Here is a 21,706-nt window from a genome sequence, read left to right on the forward strand (position 1 = left end):
TCAAGTCAAGTGGACCCAATTTCGGCAAAGTCCGAACGGTCGGTCTGTAACAGCCAAATCCTCTGCTTGCACCTTCACGATGGTGAGACTGTTAGTAATCCTGGGTATAACCTCCATGCAAAAGTACATGGTGGGTGACCACTCTGGTGTGAACCAACGTAAGCAGGGGACGAGGTGTTGTGCCCACACCACATGGAGGAATGCCGCCCCTCTATGTTACCAGGCAGTACTAGGTAGTAGATGACTCTCATCGACTGGTGCAATAACACCACTTTGCTTATTGTAAGCTTGAAGTGGTGGAACCCATGTTTAGTCTCTAGAGCTAAGTTCCGGTCAACCTTTCCCTATCTCTTCCATCATGCAGTATGATTGATGACTTTTGAGATTATGATGAATGAATATCGTGGCGAGATCCAATATTCCTTACCTTTCGAGGGTAAATCTCTAAAACAGTGTTCGCAGGCCAGCCACTAGTTAGTACACCAGACCGAACCTATTGGTAACTCTCTAGTAGGCTTCTCAATCAGCTAGTGTATAATCTTGCTACCTCTACTCTGCCAGATAGTGACTGGAGGGAGTCCGAGTAGTGTGTATTATGCAGAGAGCATTGTTGAAGCCACGTTATGTCAAGGATATGGGTATATTCTTACCATGTGTAAGCTATATCCAAAAATTTCATTACTTCATACAGCATGTCCCACCCACTTTTTCTTAATATTGAATACACCACGAACTGTCAAACTAATAGAGCAAGCTTATCTGCGAAAATATATAAACATCCCAAACACTTTCTAATTCATTTCACAAATATACGTCATCTCAATTCTAATCTCAACAAAGTCCATTTCCACTTGCAGTCTGCCAAACCCCATGTACTTTTTCTGACAAAATCTCAGTTATCGGTTGATTCAACTACTTCTCAACTCAGATGCCCAAATTATTCGCTGTATGATTCCTTTCACCTCAAAGGTGGTACTTGTGAATATGTCCATTCTGATATTTCCTGTCAGAGACTTGGCAATTTGGAATCTCCTCTCATCGATCTTCTCTGGCTTAAAATATCTCTACCTCATTGTGTCAAATTCATCTGTTGTCTCTACCGTTCTCCCAACTCCACTAATCACTTGGAGCTTTTTGGCTTCCTCTCTTTGCAACTTGACTTTCTCCAGTCCAACTTTCCTAACAGTGAGGTAATTTTCCTTGGTGATTTTAATGTTCACAACTCCAGCTGGCTTCTGTTTTCTAGTTACACCGACTCAGCTGGTCGAGATACTGAGTCTTTTGCAATTACTAATGACATTGCACAGATTGTTCATTTACCTACAAGAATACCGGACAATTCTAATCATACAGCCAACATGCTTGATCTTTTTCTCAAAAACAACCCTTCTAAGTACAGGGTTGAAGTGAGAGGTCCTTTAGGCACTTCAGATCACAACTTGGTGATTGTCTCTTCTCCAATGGAGCCTTTATCTCATGGCTATTCCCAACCTCGTGTTGTTTAGCATTACAAGAATGCAAAATGGGATGACCTGCGAGATTTCTTTTCTTTTTTTCCTTGGGCGGATTACTATTTCAAAACTTCTGATGTCAATGTTTGCTCAGATCGTGTCAGTGAAATTATTCTTGCAGGAATAGAATCCTTTATCCCACACTCCACTTTGAAATCTCGTCCTTTATGTAAACCTTCGTTTTCCAATAAATATGGAAAAGAGAAGAATGTTGCATATCGTAATTGGCTTGTTTCAAATTCTTCAGTTTCATTTTCTGCCTACACCTGCAACAATTGAAAAGCAGTTATTAATCAGTCCAAACTAGAGTTTGAATAGGCTAAGAGTAGAAAACTTGCTTCTTACCCTAATGGTAGCCGAGAATTCTGGCCTCTTGCCAAAGCTATTGGCCACAACTTTTGCCCATCTCTGCTCCCACCATATATTCAGCCTCAGTAAACTCTAGAAACAAGAATCCCTTTACAAAACTTAGAATAATGCAAATAAATGGTCACCAGTCTCGGGCAGTTGCTGACGAAATTAGAAGAGCAGCAGAAGAACACGCAATAGATATAATCTCCATCCAAGAGCCCTATGCCTCCAGAATTCCGATGTCCAATGGTGATAAGATTGTGGGATACTCCATACATGCAAAAGTCATCCACTCTGCTACAAAGGACCCAAAATCCTGTATTGTGGTGCTTAATAGAAACCTTGATGTACTGGCGATCCATGGATTATGCACAAAATTTGCAACCTGTATTCAGATAACATTCTACTCACACTCATTCTATCTAATATCTCTATACTGCCCACCATCTATGGATATTGAAGAGTCACTCCACTATATTGAGCACGCATTGGACCTTCTTGGCTCTAAAGCTATTGTCATCACGTCAGATGTTAATGCAAAATCCCCACTCTGGCACTCCCCGGCTTCTGACCCTCGAGGACTTCTCCTGGAAGACTTGATCCTGTCTAGGAATCTTACTGTCCACAATCAGCCCAGCCAGCTAACAACCTTCTGCAGCCCATCAGGTCAGTCCAACATTGGCATTACAGTCTCGACCAAGGATCTCAGGACAGCAATCAGCGAATGGACTGTCATTCCAGACTGGACACTCAGTGACCATAGGGTGATCCTATTCAACCTCTGTCTAAACTTGAAAAATTCAACATTCATGAACCGGACCCCAGACTTTGTTAGGTTCTCCACGAAAACAGTTCACTGGACCGCTTTTGACGACACCATCCAAAATGACTTCCCTGATTCAAACATCCAGGGCCTGGAGCACATCTCAGCAGTTGACCTAGGACATAAGATTCAGAATTCTTTATCAAAAGCAGCATACAAGTCTGCTACGAAAAAGACTATCGTGCTAAGACCCTGTGCCTGGTGGACAGCTGAACTAAACAAACTCAGGAAAGACACCCACAGTGCCAGGAGGAAATACCAACGCCATATAGACTGGCCTCCCCCTGATGTCGAACGTCTTCACACTGCCTACTTGACAAAGAAGAATGAATACACCAAGGCTATTGCTGCTCGCAAAAGAGAAACCTGGACTGGATTTGTCAGGGACTCAGGCAATACTAACCCATGGGGCCTCCTGTACAAAATCACAAGGGACAAAACCTTTGTCCCAGAAATCTATGGATCAGTTACCACTGCTATGAGGGAAACCACCAACTGGGAAGACTCAGTCAACGAGATACTAGATAAGCTTTTCCCCCAGATGATGTATCAGCAGATATGCCAGAACATATGACAATCAGAAGAAACAATGCTAACTATATAGCATCCAACAGTACTAACCCTTTTACCTCACAAGAACTTGAAACAGCTATGATGAAAATTAATCCAAAAAAATGTCCGGGCCCCGACTTGATTGAGTATATGTTTATACAAAGATTTTATAAATTAAAACCCAGCCTACTGCTACTCCTGTTTAACAAATGCCTCCTGGAGTCAAAATTTCCGAAATACTGGAAGGAAGCACTACTCCGCCTTATACCTAAACCAAACAAGCCACCAATGGAGCCAAGATCCCTTAGGCCAATTGCTCTTTTGGCCAACCTAGGCAAAATCCTGGAACGCCTCATGGCCCTGCGGATTGTCAACTTATTCCAATCACAAGATCTTATTTCCCCAGCACAATACGGTTTCACGCCTGGCCGCTCCTGCGAAGATGCCCTCTTCAACCTGGTTCTTCATCTAGAAACATCTAAGTCAAAGTATGAGCTTGCTGTTTGTGTTTACTTTGAGGGTGCATTTGACAAAGTTTGGTGGGAGAGTGCACTGGAGCGTCTCCGATCAGCCAACTGCTCCTCACAACTCTACTAGCTAACTAGAAACTACTTTTCTGAAAGTAGTTGAAAACAAAGCATGAAAGGTGAAAACAAAGCATCGGCATGTCACCAAACCAGTCTTTAGTGGCTGCCCCCAAGGATCTGTCCTAGGACCCCTGATCTGGAATGTAATTTTACAAGATTGGCTGAGCAGATCATTTGAATGCACCAAGGTCATTGCATTTGCTGATGACCTTACCATTGTGGTCTCCGGACACTCAAGACTTGCTCTGGAAGATACTGCTAACCTAGTACTAACTAACCTTACCAACTGGGCTAAGACTAAAAAATTGCACATCAATCCTCACAAGACAAATATGATGATTTTTAAAACTAAACTGGATCTTTGGCAGCCCCCTCAGGTCAAGATAGACAGAATACGGCTCCCCTGGTGACAGAAACCACAGTTCTTGGGGTCGTTATTGATCACCGGCTATCCTTCTTACCACACTTGCAACATTTATATGCCAAAATCAGAAAATTCTCTGCCTCAATTATCAGAATCTCCAGAAGCGAATGGGGTCTCTCTAAGCGTACCTACAGTTATACTATAAAGCTGTTTTCTTACCTATCGCTACCTATGCTGCAGGAGCGTGGTTTCACCGAGCGACCAATTGCAAAATCAAACAGAAGCTTAACTCCATCCAGAGAAGCATTATTCTTGCTACCCATCGCGCTTGTAGAACTGTGTCAACTGCATCATTGCAAGTAATATCTGGAAACATCCCCCTGAAATACTGGATATTGAACTCAACCTGGACAGTGATACAAAACAGGAACGAGATCGTTGCTATAACGAGTTAATCAATTTCTGGCAGACAAGATGGGACACGACCACAAAAGGTGTTGTTACGAGAACATTTATACGGGATGTCACATTCGCAACCAGCAAAGCGGTCAACAAGTGGTTCTCAATCAGCATGGAAACCTCCTTTCTGGTCACTGGACATGGATCACTCAACCAGAAACTCCACCAACTAGGTTTACTAAATGCCGATCTCTGTTTCTGTGAGTCTGTCGAGAGAGTTGGGAACATCTACTCTTTGAATGTACTATCTACAAGGACCATAGACAACAACTCCAGGCAGCAATTTTGGGATTTTCTCCTGACCAAGTAGAACTCCTGGTCCATTCCAAAAGGAACTTAGGTGCACTACAGCACTTTGCAGCAGAGGTATTCAAGCGATCATCCTAGAAGCTTCAGGAGGATCATCCTAGAAGCTTCTGCAATTCAATAACTAGTTATTTATTTTTATTATTTTTTATTTTTTTATTTTTTTCTCTCTCTCTTTTTCTCATAATCTGCTAGCACTAGTAGCCCTAGCACTCTCCTGATAGCCTTTTCCTATCCACCCCGTGTGGGATAATTATTTAAAAAAAAAAAAAAAAAAAACCTCCCTCTTTCTTTTCTTTCTTTATTTTCCCATCATTCTACTTGCTGACATCCTGGCCCACACTTATTCCTTTTTTTGATCAGGTTGTGAGATTTAATTTTTTTTTTTTTTTTCGCGTTCTGACCTGGGCTGGGGCTCCCCAGACCAGGAAAGCTCCTCTCTCACACTATACGTTTATTTTATTTATTTATTATTTATTTTATTTAATTGTTTTTTTTTTTTTTTTTTTTTGATTGCGTAGTTGTTCTAGCTATCCATCCTGGATTGGGTCTTCCCTGGGCCAGAACAGTCCTCCTCCTCTTTACTCCCTCCCTCTCTTCATCTTATACAAGTTTTTCTTTCTTCCCTGGGAACTCTTTCCCCAGTGAGGAGGGCGTGCAGATAGTAGGGGAGGCCTTGCTCTCCTTCTGCTAGGGACGAGTACCTGGAGGAAGGTCGTCCAGGTGATCACTGCTTCCAGATAGCCAAAAGGCCAAAACACAACATCACGCTACAGAACATGCACATAAGCTCACAAACATAGTTTTTCTTTCCTATCACTTTCTCCCGTGCGGGATGAAAAAAAAAATTTTTTTTTCTCTCTCTCTCTCTCTCTCTCTCTCTCTCTCTCTCTCTCTCTCTCTCTCTCTCTCTCTCTCTCTCTCCTTCCTTTTCATCTATCTTCATCCAACCTGGGATATTTCTGTGTGGATTTGGTTTGGATGAAAAAAAAAAAAAAAATTTATTTATTTTTACAAGACACACACCGGCCTTACCTTGACAGAGTCTGTAAAAACTGAACAGAGCAACGAGGCGGAGATGCACTTCTGTTCTAGGAGCCGCCCATACAAAAACACAAAAATAAAAATCTCTGCCCCCACCTCTGTCGAAACCAGATTGTTCTGTTGTCACTTCAGCCAAGAATAAAGCTGACCTGCTACCATCCCATTTTTCTTCCAACTCATGTATTAATGATCTTGGTAAAACTCCTCCCACCATTCCCAACACACTCCATTCAATGATTGCTGTGGTCTTCCGTCAAAAGGATGTCAGAAGGATTTTGACGAATCTTGATGCTAAGAAAGCTCCAGGTCCAAATGGTATTTCTCCCCTTGTTCTCAAAACCTGTGCTCCTGACCTTACTCCTATTCTTTGCCGCCTTTTTTCATTTCTAATTCCAAAAGGTGTTTTTCCTTCTGCTTGGAAATTTGCTCATATCCAGCCAATTCATAAAAAGGGTAACAAATCCCTCCCATCCTATTATCGTCCCATTGCAATTACTTCTACTCTTTCTAAAGTAAGGGAGAAATCAATTAACCATCAACTCTTAAACTACCTAGAAACCTTCCATCTGATCAACGACTGCCAGTATGGATTCCGTTAATGTTGATCCACTGGTGATATTCTGGCTTATGTTACCCATTTATGGACTAATTCAATGGAAAGGTTCAGTGAAACACAAGTAGTTGCTCTTGCCATCTCAAAGGCTTTCGATCGTGTTTGACATAAAGGTCTAAACCAGCTTCCATCTTATGGTTTGCCAACTGTTTTTTGTAATTGGTTATCCAGTTTTCTCTCTGATCTACCATCAACCCTACGTGAGTGATGGTAAATGTCTCTCTGTCTTCTAACTTCTCCACTAATGCCGGTGTCCCCACCAAGGTTCAGTTCTTTCCCCCACTCTTTTCTTCTTGTATATTAATGACCTTCTTCCATTGACTGGAAATCCTATCCAGTTTTGCCGATGATAGCACATTGCATTCCACTTTCCATTTTAAAAAACCTTGCCCTGCTCAATCAGGTTCAACTTCTAAAATATCTGCTACCAATTCCTTAAATGCCGATCTTCAGGTAATTCTCCAGTGGGGCAAAGACAACTTAGTTGATTTTAACCCTCCTAAAACTCAGACTTCTCTTATATTTCGCAAAAAGGATTCTTCTGCTCCTATGCTTATCTTTAGTGACACTCCGATTTCTAGGCAAAATGATATATCTCTTTTGGAGATTACCCTAACTTCTTATCTCTCTTGGCACAAGCACGTTAGAAATATTGCTTCCTCTGCATCTAAAACACTTGGTTTTCTCTTTCACTCTCGCCGTTACTTTTCTTCCAAACAGCTGCTCACTCTGTATAAATTGCAAATCCACCCTGCAATGGAATATTGTTCCCACATCTGGGGTGGTGCCCCCAAAACCTCTGTCAGCCTTCTTGATTCCATTCAGAAGACAGCAGTTAGGTTAATTAATGATTCATCTCTGACAGAGTCTCTCCACTCACTCTCTCATAGACATACTGTTTCTGCTGCATGCCTCTTCTACAGATATATCTATGGGCACTGTTCTTCTGAACTGACTTCTATAATTCCCGCTCTCTCTTTCAAAACAGTCCAAACACATGCCGCTACCAGCCAACATCCATTTACTGTCCAACTTTAAATTCACACAACCAACTTTTCATCTTCCTCGTTTATTCATTCAACTGCCGTTTTCTAGAACAACCTTCTTTCATACGTATTTCCTGAGAATTACAGTCTACAGAAGGTCAAGTCCAATGTCACCAAATATCTTCTTTCGTCTTCTCAACCTCAGATGAACTAATGAGATGTCAGATGAAGGATGTCAGATGAACTAATGAGATGTCAGATGAAGGATGTCAGATGAACTAATGAGACATATGGCAGAGAAGAAAAATGCATGGGATACATAAAAATTAACATGTGACACAGAAGCCTATGATAGATATAAATTGATCTGTAACCAAGTTACAAAGGTGGTTAGGCAGGTGAAGGCAGATTACAAGAAATCTTTGGCAAGGGATGCAAAGAAAAACAGCAAGGAGTTATTTACTTATGTAAACTCTAGAAGGAAGGTGATGAATCAGATTGGTCCACTTGATAACTGTTCATGATCCTGCTCAGGTAGCTAACAAACTAAATCAAAATTTTGCATTACATTCACACATCAGGAGTTATTCAGGAAGGGGAATGCCATAGATGAAGTAAACACTGGCAGTGAGCTAGATGATCTTGTAATAATTGAGAGTAAAGTGGAGGAGAAATTGTTGAAGATAAATACAAGAAAGGCACCTGGGGTGGATGGGATCTATCCAGTTATATTAAAGAAGCAGCAAAGGAAGTAAGCAATCCATTAGCCATAATTATGAGAGCTTCCTTGGACTCAGGGGAGGTACCCACAGACTGGAGATGTGCAAATGTAACCCCAATTCACAAAGGAGGATCAAAGGGTAACACAATTAATTATAGACCTGTGAGTTTAACTTCTGTTCCAGGAAAATTAATGGAAGCACTGGTTAAAGAAGCACTGCAGGATCATCTTGACAAGAATTCAGTTATAGCTCAGACACAGCATGGTTTTGTTAAGGGGAAGTCTTGCCTGACCAATTTGATTGGATACTATGATGTAGTCACAAAAGAATTGGATGCAGGGAATAACTTTGATATTATATATTTGGATCTTAGAAAGGCTTTTGATACTGTTGCACATGGAAGACTGCTGCACAAATTGGAGCAGTGTGGCACTGGTGGCAAATTGTTGCTATGGATAAAGGGATGGTTGAGTGGCAGAAGACAGAGTGGTAATTAATGGACACTGCTCATCGTGGACTAATGTTATTATTGGAGTCCCTCAGGGTTCAGTGTTGGGTCCATTGTTGTTTTCTGTATTTATAAATAATATTGATGATGGTATATCAAGCTTAATGTCCAAGTTTGCAGACAATACAAAGGTTGGCAGGTTTGTTAAGGATGCTACTGACGCCATGCTGCTGCAACAGGATCTGGAAAGGTTGAGTAGATGGGCTGAGAGGTGGCAAATGAAGTTGAATATTGACAAATGTAATGTACTACATATGGGAAACAGCAACCCCAGAGCAACATATCAACTCTGTGGTACTACACTGACAGTGGTAGAGAATGAGAAGGACCTGGGGGTAATTGTGCAGGCAGATATGAAGTTCTCTGAGCAGTGCAGATGGGCTGCAAGAGTAGCTCATGGTGTCTTATCAATGACATACAGGAATTTTTCTAGCAGGGATAGGGGAGGGATTATTTCCTTGTATAAGGCAATGGTCAGGCCGCACCTTGAGTACTGTATACAGGTCTGGAGGCCTCATTTCAAGAAGGATGTAGAGCTGCTGGAACGAGTACAAAGAAGGCCAACAAGGTTAGTGAACGGAACAAAGGGTTGCTCTTATGAAGAAAGGCTTAGGTTTTGCAAATTACAGTGTCTGGAGTCTAGGCACCGGCGAGGTGATCTGATAGAGGTGTACAAAGCCTTGAATGGTTTGAGCATGCTCAATGCTGATGGGATACTGCCTCTTACTCAGAATAATCACCTGAGAGGGCATAAATTCAAATTGAGGAAAGACAGATGTAGGATAGATGTTCGGAAATTTGCCTTTAGCCAGCGGGTAGTTGGTTGGTGGAACAGACTTCCATCCCTTGTTGTGGAAGTTGATAGCCTAAATAAATTTAAGGCTCAGCTGGACAGGTATTTCGAACGAACGGAGGGGTGAAGTTGAAGGGGTTTTTTTTGGCTTATGCTGCATAAGCTTGCTTTCTTGCATCATATGCCTCTACTAATGCTAAACCTCCAACCCAAGCACGGTACTAAGTACTATAGGTTCTAATATCTCTCATGTTTGGGGACTGCATAAAAAAAAAGAAAAAAAAAAAAAACTAAACTGTACATTTGTGATTCCGTACACAGATAACCCAGAATCTACCAATACAAACTTGTATTTCGTTAACTAATGAAACAATACTAAAATAGAAGTAATATTTACAATAAATATAAGGTTCAGAACTGAGCTTTTTGATTCTTCTCATCATTACATAGTTCATCCCAGTTCGGAAACATTTATTTTCTAATTTCAATACAACACTTTGCCCTTTATTTCTTTGCTGGAGTAGTCTTTTAATGACATTTTGTACAAGGGAAGCCTCCTTTCCACCTCACAAATAAACTCCTCTGGGTCAAACATAGCCTTCCCCAAAGTACAATAAACAAATCGATTAAGGCCAACCACTCCATGCATGGGGAAAATGTCTCCTCAGGCTATGCAAACGCCAAGGTGTACACACTTGTAACACATCCGAAGGTGTTGGTAGGCATTTTATGTCAGATTACCTCATCCTACGCAGCGTGTAGGACGAGGTAGTTCAAGGTGCCCTTCTAGTTTGTGTGCCTTTACCCTCTGCTTCCTATAAAACTGTGCGTTGGAAATCATCACCAATGCTGCACTTCAAGCGCTCATCTATTATAGCTCTAAAACGGCCCATGTTTTGTAACAGTGAACATCCCTAAAAATAATAACATACCTACTTGAGCAATTCCTTTTACGTAAGCCCAGAGTTTTTTTTCCAAAGCAGTCAAGTTATACTATATAGTGCTTGGTTTATTAGGCATGAAAATAATTATATTTTTTATTGAATCAATAATAAATAATTTAGTAAATTAAGCATTAACTTTAAGAAAATAAATTTCTGCATTTAAGTCTGTAGAGTGCTGTTATTTTATTTAACATTAATTCTGCAACCATCACAGGACACTAACCTTGGCAAATCTTGTAGGACGCCTATCTACAAGAGGAATTCTTTTTAACCAGCTGTTTTTATGAATTTCTCTAGTTGAAAGACAAGATGAGTCATCAACAGACTGAGGGCTCGATTCATTAACTTGCAAAGTTACTGAAATCGTGTTTTCTTCCAATGTATCAGAAATAACTGCTGAATGAACAGAACTATTCACTAAAACTGTGTGTTCAGCATCTTGTGCTGGCAATGCATTCCGTAAAGCAAAATCAGATTCTTGATATCCACTGCTACTAGAAATAGCTGCACCATTCATCTTTAGTTGTTGGTAAACACATCTCCTGAAATAAATTTTATATCATTCATAAATTATTCTTGATTCAAAGGGCAATATTACATATGAATATATCGAGAAACATAGCAATTAAAACATGCAGTAGATGGTATTAAAAAAGTAAATGAAAAGTGGGGTTAATTTATAATATAAGCAACAAACCATTTATCAGGCAAGCTTGGAAAAATTGACAAAAATACACCCTGTACTGAATGGTATCCCAGGAAATGCTAAGAGATACCCATAACAATTACATATCCGTTCCAGTGTGATGACAATAAAGCAAAACACTCTACCACTGGCCAACATTGATCATTGGATACACCAGGAAGCAAAAAGCCAACGTGAAGTTCACAGCTGTTCAGGCATCTTTAGTATGAAACACTTACCTGTTTTACTTAAAAAAAAAAAAAAAAAAAATCACACATATACATACATTATGCAATTTAACAAAAAAAAAATAATGAATACAGCTGGTACAGAAGTTTGCCATATTATTAAAAGCCTAGTCAGTAGCCATCAAGCAAACTTATGTTTTGCAAGTACACACTGTGTCTAGGACCTACAAAAACTAAGGAACCTAAAAAACAATTGAACTTATTTTTTTTTCTTAGCATGATAAAAACTGTAACAAAGATCTCCTCTTTATAACTGAGGTTTTCAATATAAGTAAGTCAAAGTGTTACTGTAGTCATATGCTCCTCATTGCTTCAATAATTTTTTTAGCATACAAGGAGTGTTATGATACACAGGGAATCCTCAGTATCTGAGTCCCCACAGTTACGAGGATTTGAAAATTAATTAAAGCTTTTTCCCTTGAGAAAATTGACCAAGCACTTTTTTTTTTTCTATATTTTTTTTTGTATGAGAACGTAAGTGCAAAGTCAAAGACATAACTAAATGCTATGACAATTTTATCTGAAAAAATACAAAAAAAAAAAAAAAAAAACACGAACTCTGGATTCATTCTTTATTTGTACAACTGAAAAATAGTGCAACTTCAATAAACTTTACTTAACCTTACATTGCATAGCATATTATAATAAAATATGTCTAATTAAATAATTTTCTCATTTTTCAGTTCATCCATTTTTTACTATGTACAAGTACATAATAAACATTACTATATAATATCGGTGTAGATACACCATATCTACTCATCCTTCGCAATGAGTTGCCATGTATTGCACTACCTTGCATGAGTAACGCTTCACTTGCAATACCAGGGTACCTGCCCACCCACCGATGAAAAGCCAACTAGCTTTGAAACGGTGCGGTCTGGGTGGTGGCACCCACCAAGAATACGTACAATACATGGGCAACTCATTGTGAAGGATAGGCACAATATGAGATACAGATGAAATGATGCTTTTCACACTACTATCAGTTTTTCTTTAAGAGTTGTCTGTAGTGTATCTACACCAATATTATATAGATATAGAATCTTAAACTCTTAAAATATTATATCTAGTTGCATTTAGTTTTATTTAAATAATAAACTTTACGAAAATTGGCCTTTGTTTTAAGTGGAATTTTCTGGAACGAATTATCCTTGGATAACGAGGATCCCCGGTAGTACTGATTTTTTCTGCAGTAGAAGATACATTTTCCATCCTTCTCTACTCTGTTAGTTCAAATCAGGCACATAAAAATATGTGATACTACTAATATTGCTGTATCCACCTGTCTATTAAATTACAGCCGACTTAAAAAAACAATTTTTTTCATGTATTGACAGGTATGCTTATTCGGTAAATGATGTTTCTTTATATTTACTGAAGGTATTATTATTAATACATTTAATAAATACAAATACTAACAAAAGGAACTCAATTTTATCTGCAGCTCGAACTTCCACTGCATCTATTTCCTTCGATGACCCTTAGGAGAATGTGTAAATTTCTGCCACAAATTGGTGTAAATTCCTGCCACTATAAATAGGTAAAACTCCTTGTTTTACCTATAGCAGCAGGAATTTCCTTTGCTGTATTAGCCAGCAATTTCTCATACTCAGTCGTTGCCAACCTAAATTTCTATAGTGCTAATATAAATTAACTTGTTGTTTTGGTTTTTAGGAGCATTAGCAACTAAGGCCATATTGCTCCGGGGATATGCGGTGGTCATTCCCTGACCTTTCCACATCCTCCGTATTTGGTGGTCACGGACTCGAACCCTGGTCTAATCAAGAAGTGTGTGCGCTATGCACTGCCGCTCCTGGCTACGGAGGCGCCGCTAAATTAACTTATAATATTACACTTCAGGGTTTTTCATCACCTTTAACTGTTCCTGCTATCATTTTTTGCTTTATTTAACTAGACAGTTTTTCGTATATCCACAGCAGCATCATCCACATTTCAAAATATTTTCTTAATAGTATACAGTACAACTTGGGGCTTCATTTGTATATACTGACCATCTGTCTAATTCAAACAAAAGTTGAGCCTTGGCCAAAAAAAATTCAGATTTCTGTTTATGGAAAACTCAGTATAGTGACTCGCCAGCCTACTGTGACCAAATTAAAAATTATTTCCCCCAACCTGAAGATGGAAATCTAATACAGAATTTAATACGTAACTTTGTCTTGCTTTTTTTGATAAGGATTACCCATTTCTGAGTTAAACTGGGGATAAATGGATTACTGCAGCACAACATTTTTATTCCAAAATAACTGCAATACAGTCAAAATATGCTTTTAACCTTCCATTGCTAATAATATGAAATCTGATGGATGACGCTTTTTTTTTAATTTTTCTGTTTTTTTTTTTTTTTTTATCTGTAAATAAAATAAAATCCTCTTGTGCATTGCAAACCAACCTTCTCTGCTGGTCATACAGTATTTTTTGTTTTCATTTCGATATACAGCTAGGCCTCGCATAACGCGAGTTCGATTAACGCGATATTCAGTTAACGCTATTTGAAAAATGATACCACTTTTCACTTTACACGATGCAAATTTCCAGTTAACGCGATTTTTTTTTTTTTTTATGCGATAGTTGAAAAAGATTTGAATCCCACGTTAAGCTTACCGCGAGTCGTACGGTCAATAAACAAACGTCTGCCAGCTGCCCGCCTCAGTGTGTTCCATCAACCATCGGAAGAAGACGTGTTTGTCTCCTTGATAATAAAGTCAATGCAGACTTGCATTTAAAAATACAAATTTTTAAATGAGCCAGATGAAAATGTTACCGCGAAGGAGATAACGGTAAAAGAATTAGATGAAATCTTTCGTATCGCATAGAACCTCAAACAAAAGGTTTGATGTTCTCTGCGATATTTATTTCGTCAGGGCCCAGAGAAGATTGTTGTCGGCTATCGGAAATTGATTGATGAAAAGAGAAAGTCAACACTGTTCAAATATTTCCGCAACAGTAATTTCTTCATTGTGTATTTTATGTCAGAGGTTGCCAAAGTTTCTCAGTTCACGGTGCCTTTAATGTCTCAGTAATTTTTTCAAGGCACACTCGGACCAAAAGAAATACCTAACAGTTTCGTTTAGTAGTTAGGTCCAAACAACTTAATAAGAAATGCTGAAACTGTGAACTACCTCGAGCTAGTAGTTCGCGTGGTGTCCGACAGATGTCGAGTATTGCTGTGTTTCCCTCGAAAATTTAAAATATTCCGCGGCGCACAGTTTAAGAACTGCTGTTTTATGCAATAAACATTTAATTCCATAATTATTTTCATTATCTTTTACATTATATACAGTTAAAAAGTTATTTAAAAGGTATTTTTAAAATTCTTTATGGACATTCCAGGTCAAGGACCAATTATAATTTTTCCTATTGGTTATTATATTCGATTAACGCGTTTCCATTTTGCGCGATGCGCTCGCGGGACGAATTAATCCCGTTAAACGAGGCCCGCCTGTACCATAAATTTTATGGGACATCATTAAATTTTTGTTTAGCAGTTAACAAACACCATGTGAATCAATGTATCTACCTTTCTTCTAGGCAACTCTGAGATGCCAGAGACAGGTGTCTAATCTTGCTGTAGAGCATTTATTTTGACACAATGCAAACAACTAACACACAACTGGTCTTGGCACATTATAGCCTAAGTTGCTAATGCGCCAATAAAATCTAAACCAACCAACACAAAAAAAAAAATAAATAAGCAGCATTCATGTTGCATCTGCCAAATGTCATGCAAGCATCTGGGTTTCAATATGAAGAATCACTGACCTAGAAAATTCTAAAATATAAGATAAAATCCTTTGTTATTATTATTGGTTTCTCTCATTCATTTTTGTTCAATACTTTTTAATTGGATTTAGCAAATCGTAATTAATAGATAAACATTTTCAATTCAGAAAAAAAAAAAGTAAATGTTAATTTTTTATAATTTAAACAAAAAAGGAGAGTACATAAATGCCACACTAGCATCACAAATGTTCATATTTTAACAATGTGGAAACATTTATCTGGTGATAACAAAAAAGCATAGAAAAACTATATGCAGTTTTATTAATTATGATGTACAAAATTCAACTATAAAATACCTGTCAAAAATAAAGAAGAGAATCCATAAATAATAATAAACAATGTTTCCAAGGTAAATCTTAATTTATATGGTCATTGATCTCATCTCCTGAACTGAAACACGAATGCACATAGCATTTGCATTTCAATTGCAAAAAAGGTAAACACTTTTCCTAAACCAGTTTTGCAAGATTATTTCAAATGTGTTCTTCATTTTTTAATAACATATGTAGTTTTAACATAACATAATATGACTGCCAATATTATCAATACAAGTTAATTAAGATGATTTTATTACAAAATACACAAGACAAGATATAATTACATTTTTACAGTTTAAATCCAATATACTTTATACACATAGTTAAAATAATACAGTACACTATTGAAAAAATATATATACTTTCAATTTAAAAATGTTGTGTGGATGATTTCCTTTCTTACACTTTGTCTGGAATGTCATGGTACAACATCCAACAGTAGTCTGCCAACAATTCCAGAAACCTCAACCTCAGCAGTGATTTTCCAATTACTAAATGTCTTGATGGAGTCATATCCCCTGCTCATCACTCAACATGAGGTTTTCGGGAAACAAAAAAAAAAGGGGGGGGGGAATGATATACAGGCATACCTCAGTTAACGTTACCTCTGATAACGAAGCTTCGATATAACGAAGTCAGCAATTTCAAGCCCCATTTAACATAAAAAAAATATTCCAGTTTAATCACCTAAAATCTAAACAAACTGAAGAAATTACGGAAACCTTTGGGGCTTCTCGTGGTTGGTTCGAGAAATTTAAAAAACGGGCCAGGATTCATAGTGTAAAATTAACAGGAGAAGCTGCAAATAAGTTTCCAGAAAAACTAAAGGAAATAATTGAATGTCAAAATTTTCCAAATTTGGTGTTCAATGTTGACGAAAGAGGTTTGTTCTGGAAACGGCTACCAACAAAAAGCTTCATTTCTATTGAAGAAAAATCAGCTGCTGGGTTCAAAGCAGCCAAAGACCGTTTAACGTTACTCTTTGGATCAAATGCCTCTGACGATTATAAATTAAAATTGTTATTAGTTTACCATTCAGAAAATCCGAGGGCGTTAAAAGGTAACATAAAAATGAATTTATCTGTAATATGGAAAGCAAACAGAAAAGCGTGGGTTACCAAGGAGTTATTTACCGATTGGTTTGTTAACCACTTTTGTCCTGAAGTAAAACGGTATTGTCAAAAAAAACAACTTTGAAGAAAAAGTTCTTTTGTTGTTAGACAATGCTCCGGGACATCCTACTGATCTTAACACGTTGGACCCATGCATTCCTGTCAAAGTTGTGTTTCTTCCAGCAAACACAACTTCCCTGATTCAACCATTGGATCAGGGAGTAATAGCATCATTTAAAGCTTATTTATCTGCGTCGAACATTAAACAGTTTAACTGAACTAGAGGATAAAGAGGAAATGACAGTTACAACTTTTTGGAAAAACTACACCATTAAAAACGCAATTGAAAACACTGACAGTTCTTGGAAAGAAGTCACTAAGAAATGCTTAAATGGAGTTTGGTGCAAAATATGGCCAGAAGTTGTACTAGAAGAAGAAAATAACATCCAAGAAATTAGAAATGAAGTTATCCAGATGGCTCAATCAATAGGTTTCGAAAATGTCGATGAAGAGGATGTTAGAAATTTATTGAATGCAGAAGATGATGGTTTTTCAGTGGAAGATTTAAAAAACCTTGTTAGCAACAAAGACAAAGATAATGAAGACGAAGTTAAAGAAGTTCCTGCCGAAAAAGTGTTAACAACCAAAGATTTAAAAAGGTGCTTAAATGACATTAAAAACGTTTTAAATTTTTTTAGTGAAAATGATCCTGATTTAGGAAGAAGTGTTATTGTTAAGCGATCAGTGTTAAATGCAATAACTCCGTATAGGCAATTGTTAAATGAAAGAGAAAAAGAGCATAAATAATAAACTTTAGACTCATGTTTTAAAATGTGATTTCACTTTGTATGTAAGTTGACTGTTTATTTAATAAAACCTTTCTTTGTTCGAAAAAAAGCTTTTCATTTTCTTTACGTAGGAACGTATCCCTATTCTGGCCATAGTATTTTTACCTCTGAAAACGAAGTTTCGCTTAACGAAGTAATTTCGTGGAACGCATCCTATTCGTTATTCGAGGTATGCCTGTAAATGATAGTCAAATCAAAATTTAATAAAATATTTTATTACTAAATTAAATATATGGCGGCTAGATATTTTCAATGAAGACTTTACTTGGTGGCAGTCTGATGGCCTTGTCTTTGATATTTGTTATCAAAGTAGATTGCAGAATTCCATGGAGATAAGTTATAAAGGTCAAAAATAAGATTCCGGTTGAATGCCAAGTGGTCATTTAATTTAATCTTTAAAATCCTTTCTGGGTGTCATGCGTTTTATTAATCACTGAACATTAAACCGGAACTTTATTTTTGACCTCTAAAACCAATCTCCATGTCATCCTGCAATCCATTTGATTCACGAATATTAGAGACAGAGCAAACTCAAACAACCATTAAGTAAAGTCTATACTGAAAATATGTAGTAATCATACCTTTAATTTGGTAATAAAATATTTTTGAAAATTTGACTTCACTGAAAGATATTTGAGAATGTATGCTAGTAAATGCTATAAGTTAGTACTATAATTTTAGTATTCTTCACAAAAACAACTATATTAGTAATGGCCATACAGCCTAAGGCTTATGCTGCACCAGCAAAAAAAAAAGTAAAATAATAATAAAATTAAATAAAATAAATAATAAAAGAAAAAGACAACCTATGCATTTCTTTCCTCCCATAGGTAACTATCCAGCTGACCTTTCAATTTCTCCAAACTGCCAAAAAAAAAAAAAAAAAAACTTTTCTGCAATCCAATTAGAATCATTTATAAACATGAAAAGTTCATCCTCATTCATTTCACTTTTGCCTCTCAGAGCTTTAAACACCTCAAATCAAGTACCCCCTAAGGTGCCAAGTTTCCAAGCTGTGCAATTCACATATTCAAAGTCTTTCTTCATGTGAATGCCCTTTTGCTGTTCTCACCAGCCGAGTTACCCATCTTTAGTCCCTTTCAAGAAGCTAGATGTGTGTTTTTTTTTTTTTTTTTTTTTTAGGTGCAGACTGCACACTTGAACACAGTATTCCAAGTGTGGTCTAACAATAGCCTTATATAGTGGGATTATGACGTCCTTATCTCCGACCAGCAAAGGTTCGATAAATCAGTTACACCATGGGCCTTCCTTGTAACCTGTCTACAATGCTCGGAGAACTTCATGTCTGACTGTATTGTAACTCCCAAGTCCCTTTCTTCCACTACTGACTTTAGTTCAACTCCACCAAGTGTATAAGTTATTTTGGGGTTACTGTTCCCCAGGTGTAAAACCTTGCACTTTGCTGAATTAAAGCATAGCTGACACTTTTCTGACCATTCCTGAAGTTTATCTAGGTCACTCTGAACAAGCGCTGCTTGGCAGTGATCATTAACTACTCTTTCATGTTTATAAATGATTAGAATCATTTATAAACATGAAAAGTTCATCCTCATTCATTTCACTTTTGCCTCTCAGAGCTTTAAACACCTCAAATCAAGTACCCCCTAAGGTGCCAAGTTTCCAAGCTGTGCAATTCACATATTCAAAGTCTTTCTTCATGTGAATGCCCTTTTGCTGTTCTCACCAGCCGAGTTACCCATCTTTAGTCCCTTTCAAGAAGCTAGATGTGTGTTTTTTTTTTTTTTTTTTTTTTTTTAGGTGCAGACTGCACACTTGAACACAGTATTCCAAGTGTGGTCTAACAATAGCCTTATATAGTGGGATTATGACGTCCTTATCTCCGACCAGCAAAGGTTCGATAAATCAGTTACACCATGGGCCTTCCTTGTAACCTGTCTACAATGCTCGGAGAACTTCATGTCTGACTGTATTGTAACTCCCAAGTCCCTTTCTTCCACTACTGACTTTAGTTCAACTCCACCAAGTGTATAAGTTATTTTGGGGTTACTGTTCCCCAGGTGTAAAACCTTGCACTTTGCTGAATTAAAGCATAGCTGACACTTTTCTGACCATTCCTGAAGTTTATCTAGGTCACTCTGAACAAGCGCTGCTTGGCAGTGATCATTAACTACTCTACCAGTCTTTACATCATCTGCAAATTTAGACATCATGCCATCTATCCCTTCATCGAAGTCATTAGAGAAAATAAAAAACAGTAGTGATCCCAATACTGATGCTTGGGGAACCGCACTTCTCACATTAATCCAATCTGAGGAATAATCATTTATCACAACCCAACCCTCTGCCTCCTTTTCTGAAGCCATCCTGCTATCCATCTAAGGATTTTCCCTGTGATTCCAACCTGTTCCAGCTTATAAAGTAACCGCTCATGTAGGACTGAGTCAACTGCTTTGCTGAAATCTAAATAAACAATTTCGAAATTATTCCCTAACTCCAGCCTCACAAGCATCAAACATTTTGACCCTGTCAAAATAGCTAACCAGATTTGTTCAACATGATTTTCCCTTTACAAAACCCTGTTGCTTATCTGTCAGAATTCCATTTCTATCTAAATGATCCTGAATTCCACCCTTGATCACTGCCCCCATGATTTTCCCTACAACTGAAGTTAGACTGACCAGCCGGTAATTTCCCACTGCACTCTTAGAACTACTTTTATGTATTGGTGATACATTGGCACTTTTCCAATCCAACGGAATCTCTCCAGAGTTCAGTTATGCTCTCATAATTAGCCTCAATGGTTCGATGCACTCACTTGCTGCCACCCTTAAAATTATATGGTATGTGCAATCAACCCCAGGAGCCTTACTCGCTTGTAGGCTAGAGAGTTTTTTCCTTAAATAATCATGTGAAATTTCAATATCATTAATTACATTTTTTTTTAACTTCACTCCCATAATTTCTCATTGACGTAAAGGGTTTTTCTCCAATACTATCCAATACTACCCACATCCACTGTATAAGGATCCGATCTGATTTGTCCTCTTCTTTCTTTGTATTTATATAAGTGAAGAATTCCTTATCCCCACTCTTTGATCTCTTTGCTAGTGATTTCTCATACTGCCTTTGCCTGCTTAAATTTTCTGTGGCACTATTAAAGATCAATCTGTATTGTTATAGGCTTCAGTACTTTTTATGATCAGTAATTTTCCATGCAGTATTTTTCTGTTCGAGTAATCTGGCAACTTCATTATTCATCCAACTTGGAATCCTCCTCATGGAGTATTTTTTTAATGGTTCAAGTATGGTATTTAATGGTATTTTTTTAATGGTTAATGCATTCAAGGTTTCTGTGATTAATGACTTAAAAGGTATACCATAATTCAATCTCTTTCGCTCTCTGTGAGATATCTACCCAGTTAATAGAGGCCATGTAGCACCTTAAACCACTGTAATTTCCTTTCCTGAAATTATAACCAATTTGTTTGCCTTTAACTACTGCTACCTCTCTGCATCATCCACTGTAGAACTCCATGATCACTTCCCGCTACTGGTTCTTGTACTGTCAGCCCTATTATGTCATCTGGTTCATGAGTGATGATCAGGTCTAGTATATTCTTTTTCCTAGTACTTTCCCTGACATGTTGATACAAATAACAAAAATCCAATTGATTTAAAAAATTTGTTCCCCAGTTCGAGTTTCCTTCCCATTCAATCCAATCAATTAGAGACAAATTAAAATCACCCATATGACATTATTATTATTATTAGCTATATGGTACAACAAAAAAAAAAAATTTCTGAGTTACTCTGAGAGAGAGAGAGAGAGAGAGAGAGAGAGAGAGAGAGAGAGAGAGAGAGAGAGAGAGAGAGAGAGAGAGTAGAAGAGAATCACCAAGAAAGAAAAGAATGATGATATTCGGCTCAGGACCCTGGGTGTGCCAAGCCCATACTCACCAGATGTGAGAAAAGTCACATTTACTTGCCCATTCTATTTACATGTAGAGGCTCTCATCATAATCTTCACAATCACCTAGCCTGTAGATTCCATCCACCCTCATTATACCTTTGCTCCCAACTATCTCACACTATACAGATTCTACACCAGCATGCAAAACGTCTGAATCTGAGAAAGCTTTCGTCA

The 21,706-nt window shown here is 37.8% G+C and overlaps 1 protein-coding gene across 4 annotated transcripts in view; it reads right to left on the reverse strand.

Annotated features, from left to right (window-relative positions):
* Positions 1–21,706, reverse strand: part of LOC150085748 (uncharacterized) — a 639,529-nt gene that overhangs the window by 549,655 nt on the left and 68,168 nt on the right. For 3 of the 4 annotated variants that reach the window (XM_090374215.1, XM_090374216.1, XM_090374214.1), the window contains one exon: positions 10,787–11,105. In XM_090374215.1, coding sequence (XP_090230341.1) covers positions 10,787–11,080 — 294 coding nt within the window. In that variant the 5' untranslated portion in view covers positions 11,081–11,105. Of the gene's footprint in view, positions 1–10,786; positions 11,106–21,706 lie in introns of those variants that run through there. The other variant, XM_090374217.1, reaches the window with a different exon arrangement.

This window comes from Mastigoproctus giganteus, chromosome 5 (genome assembly GCF_048544385.1).
Source record: "Mastigoproctus giganteus isolate SK-2022 chromosome 5, ASM4854438v1, whole genome shotgun sequence".
NCBI lineage: Eukaryota > Metazoa > Arthropoda > Arachnida > Uropygi > Thelyphonidae > Mastigoproctus > Mastigoproctus giganteus.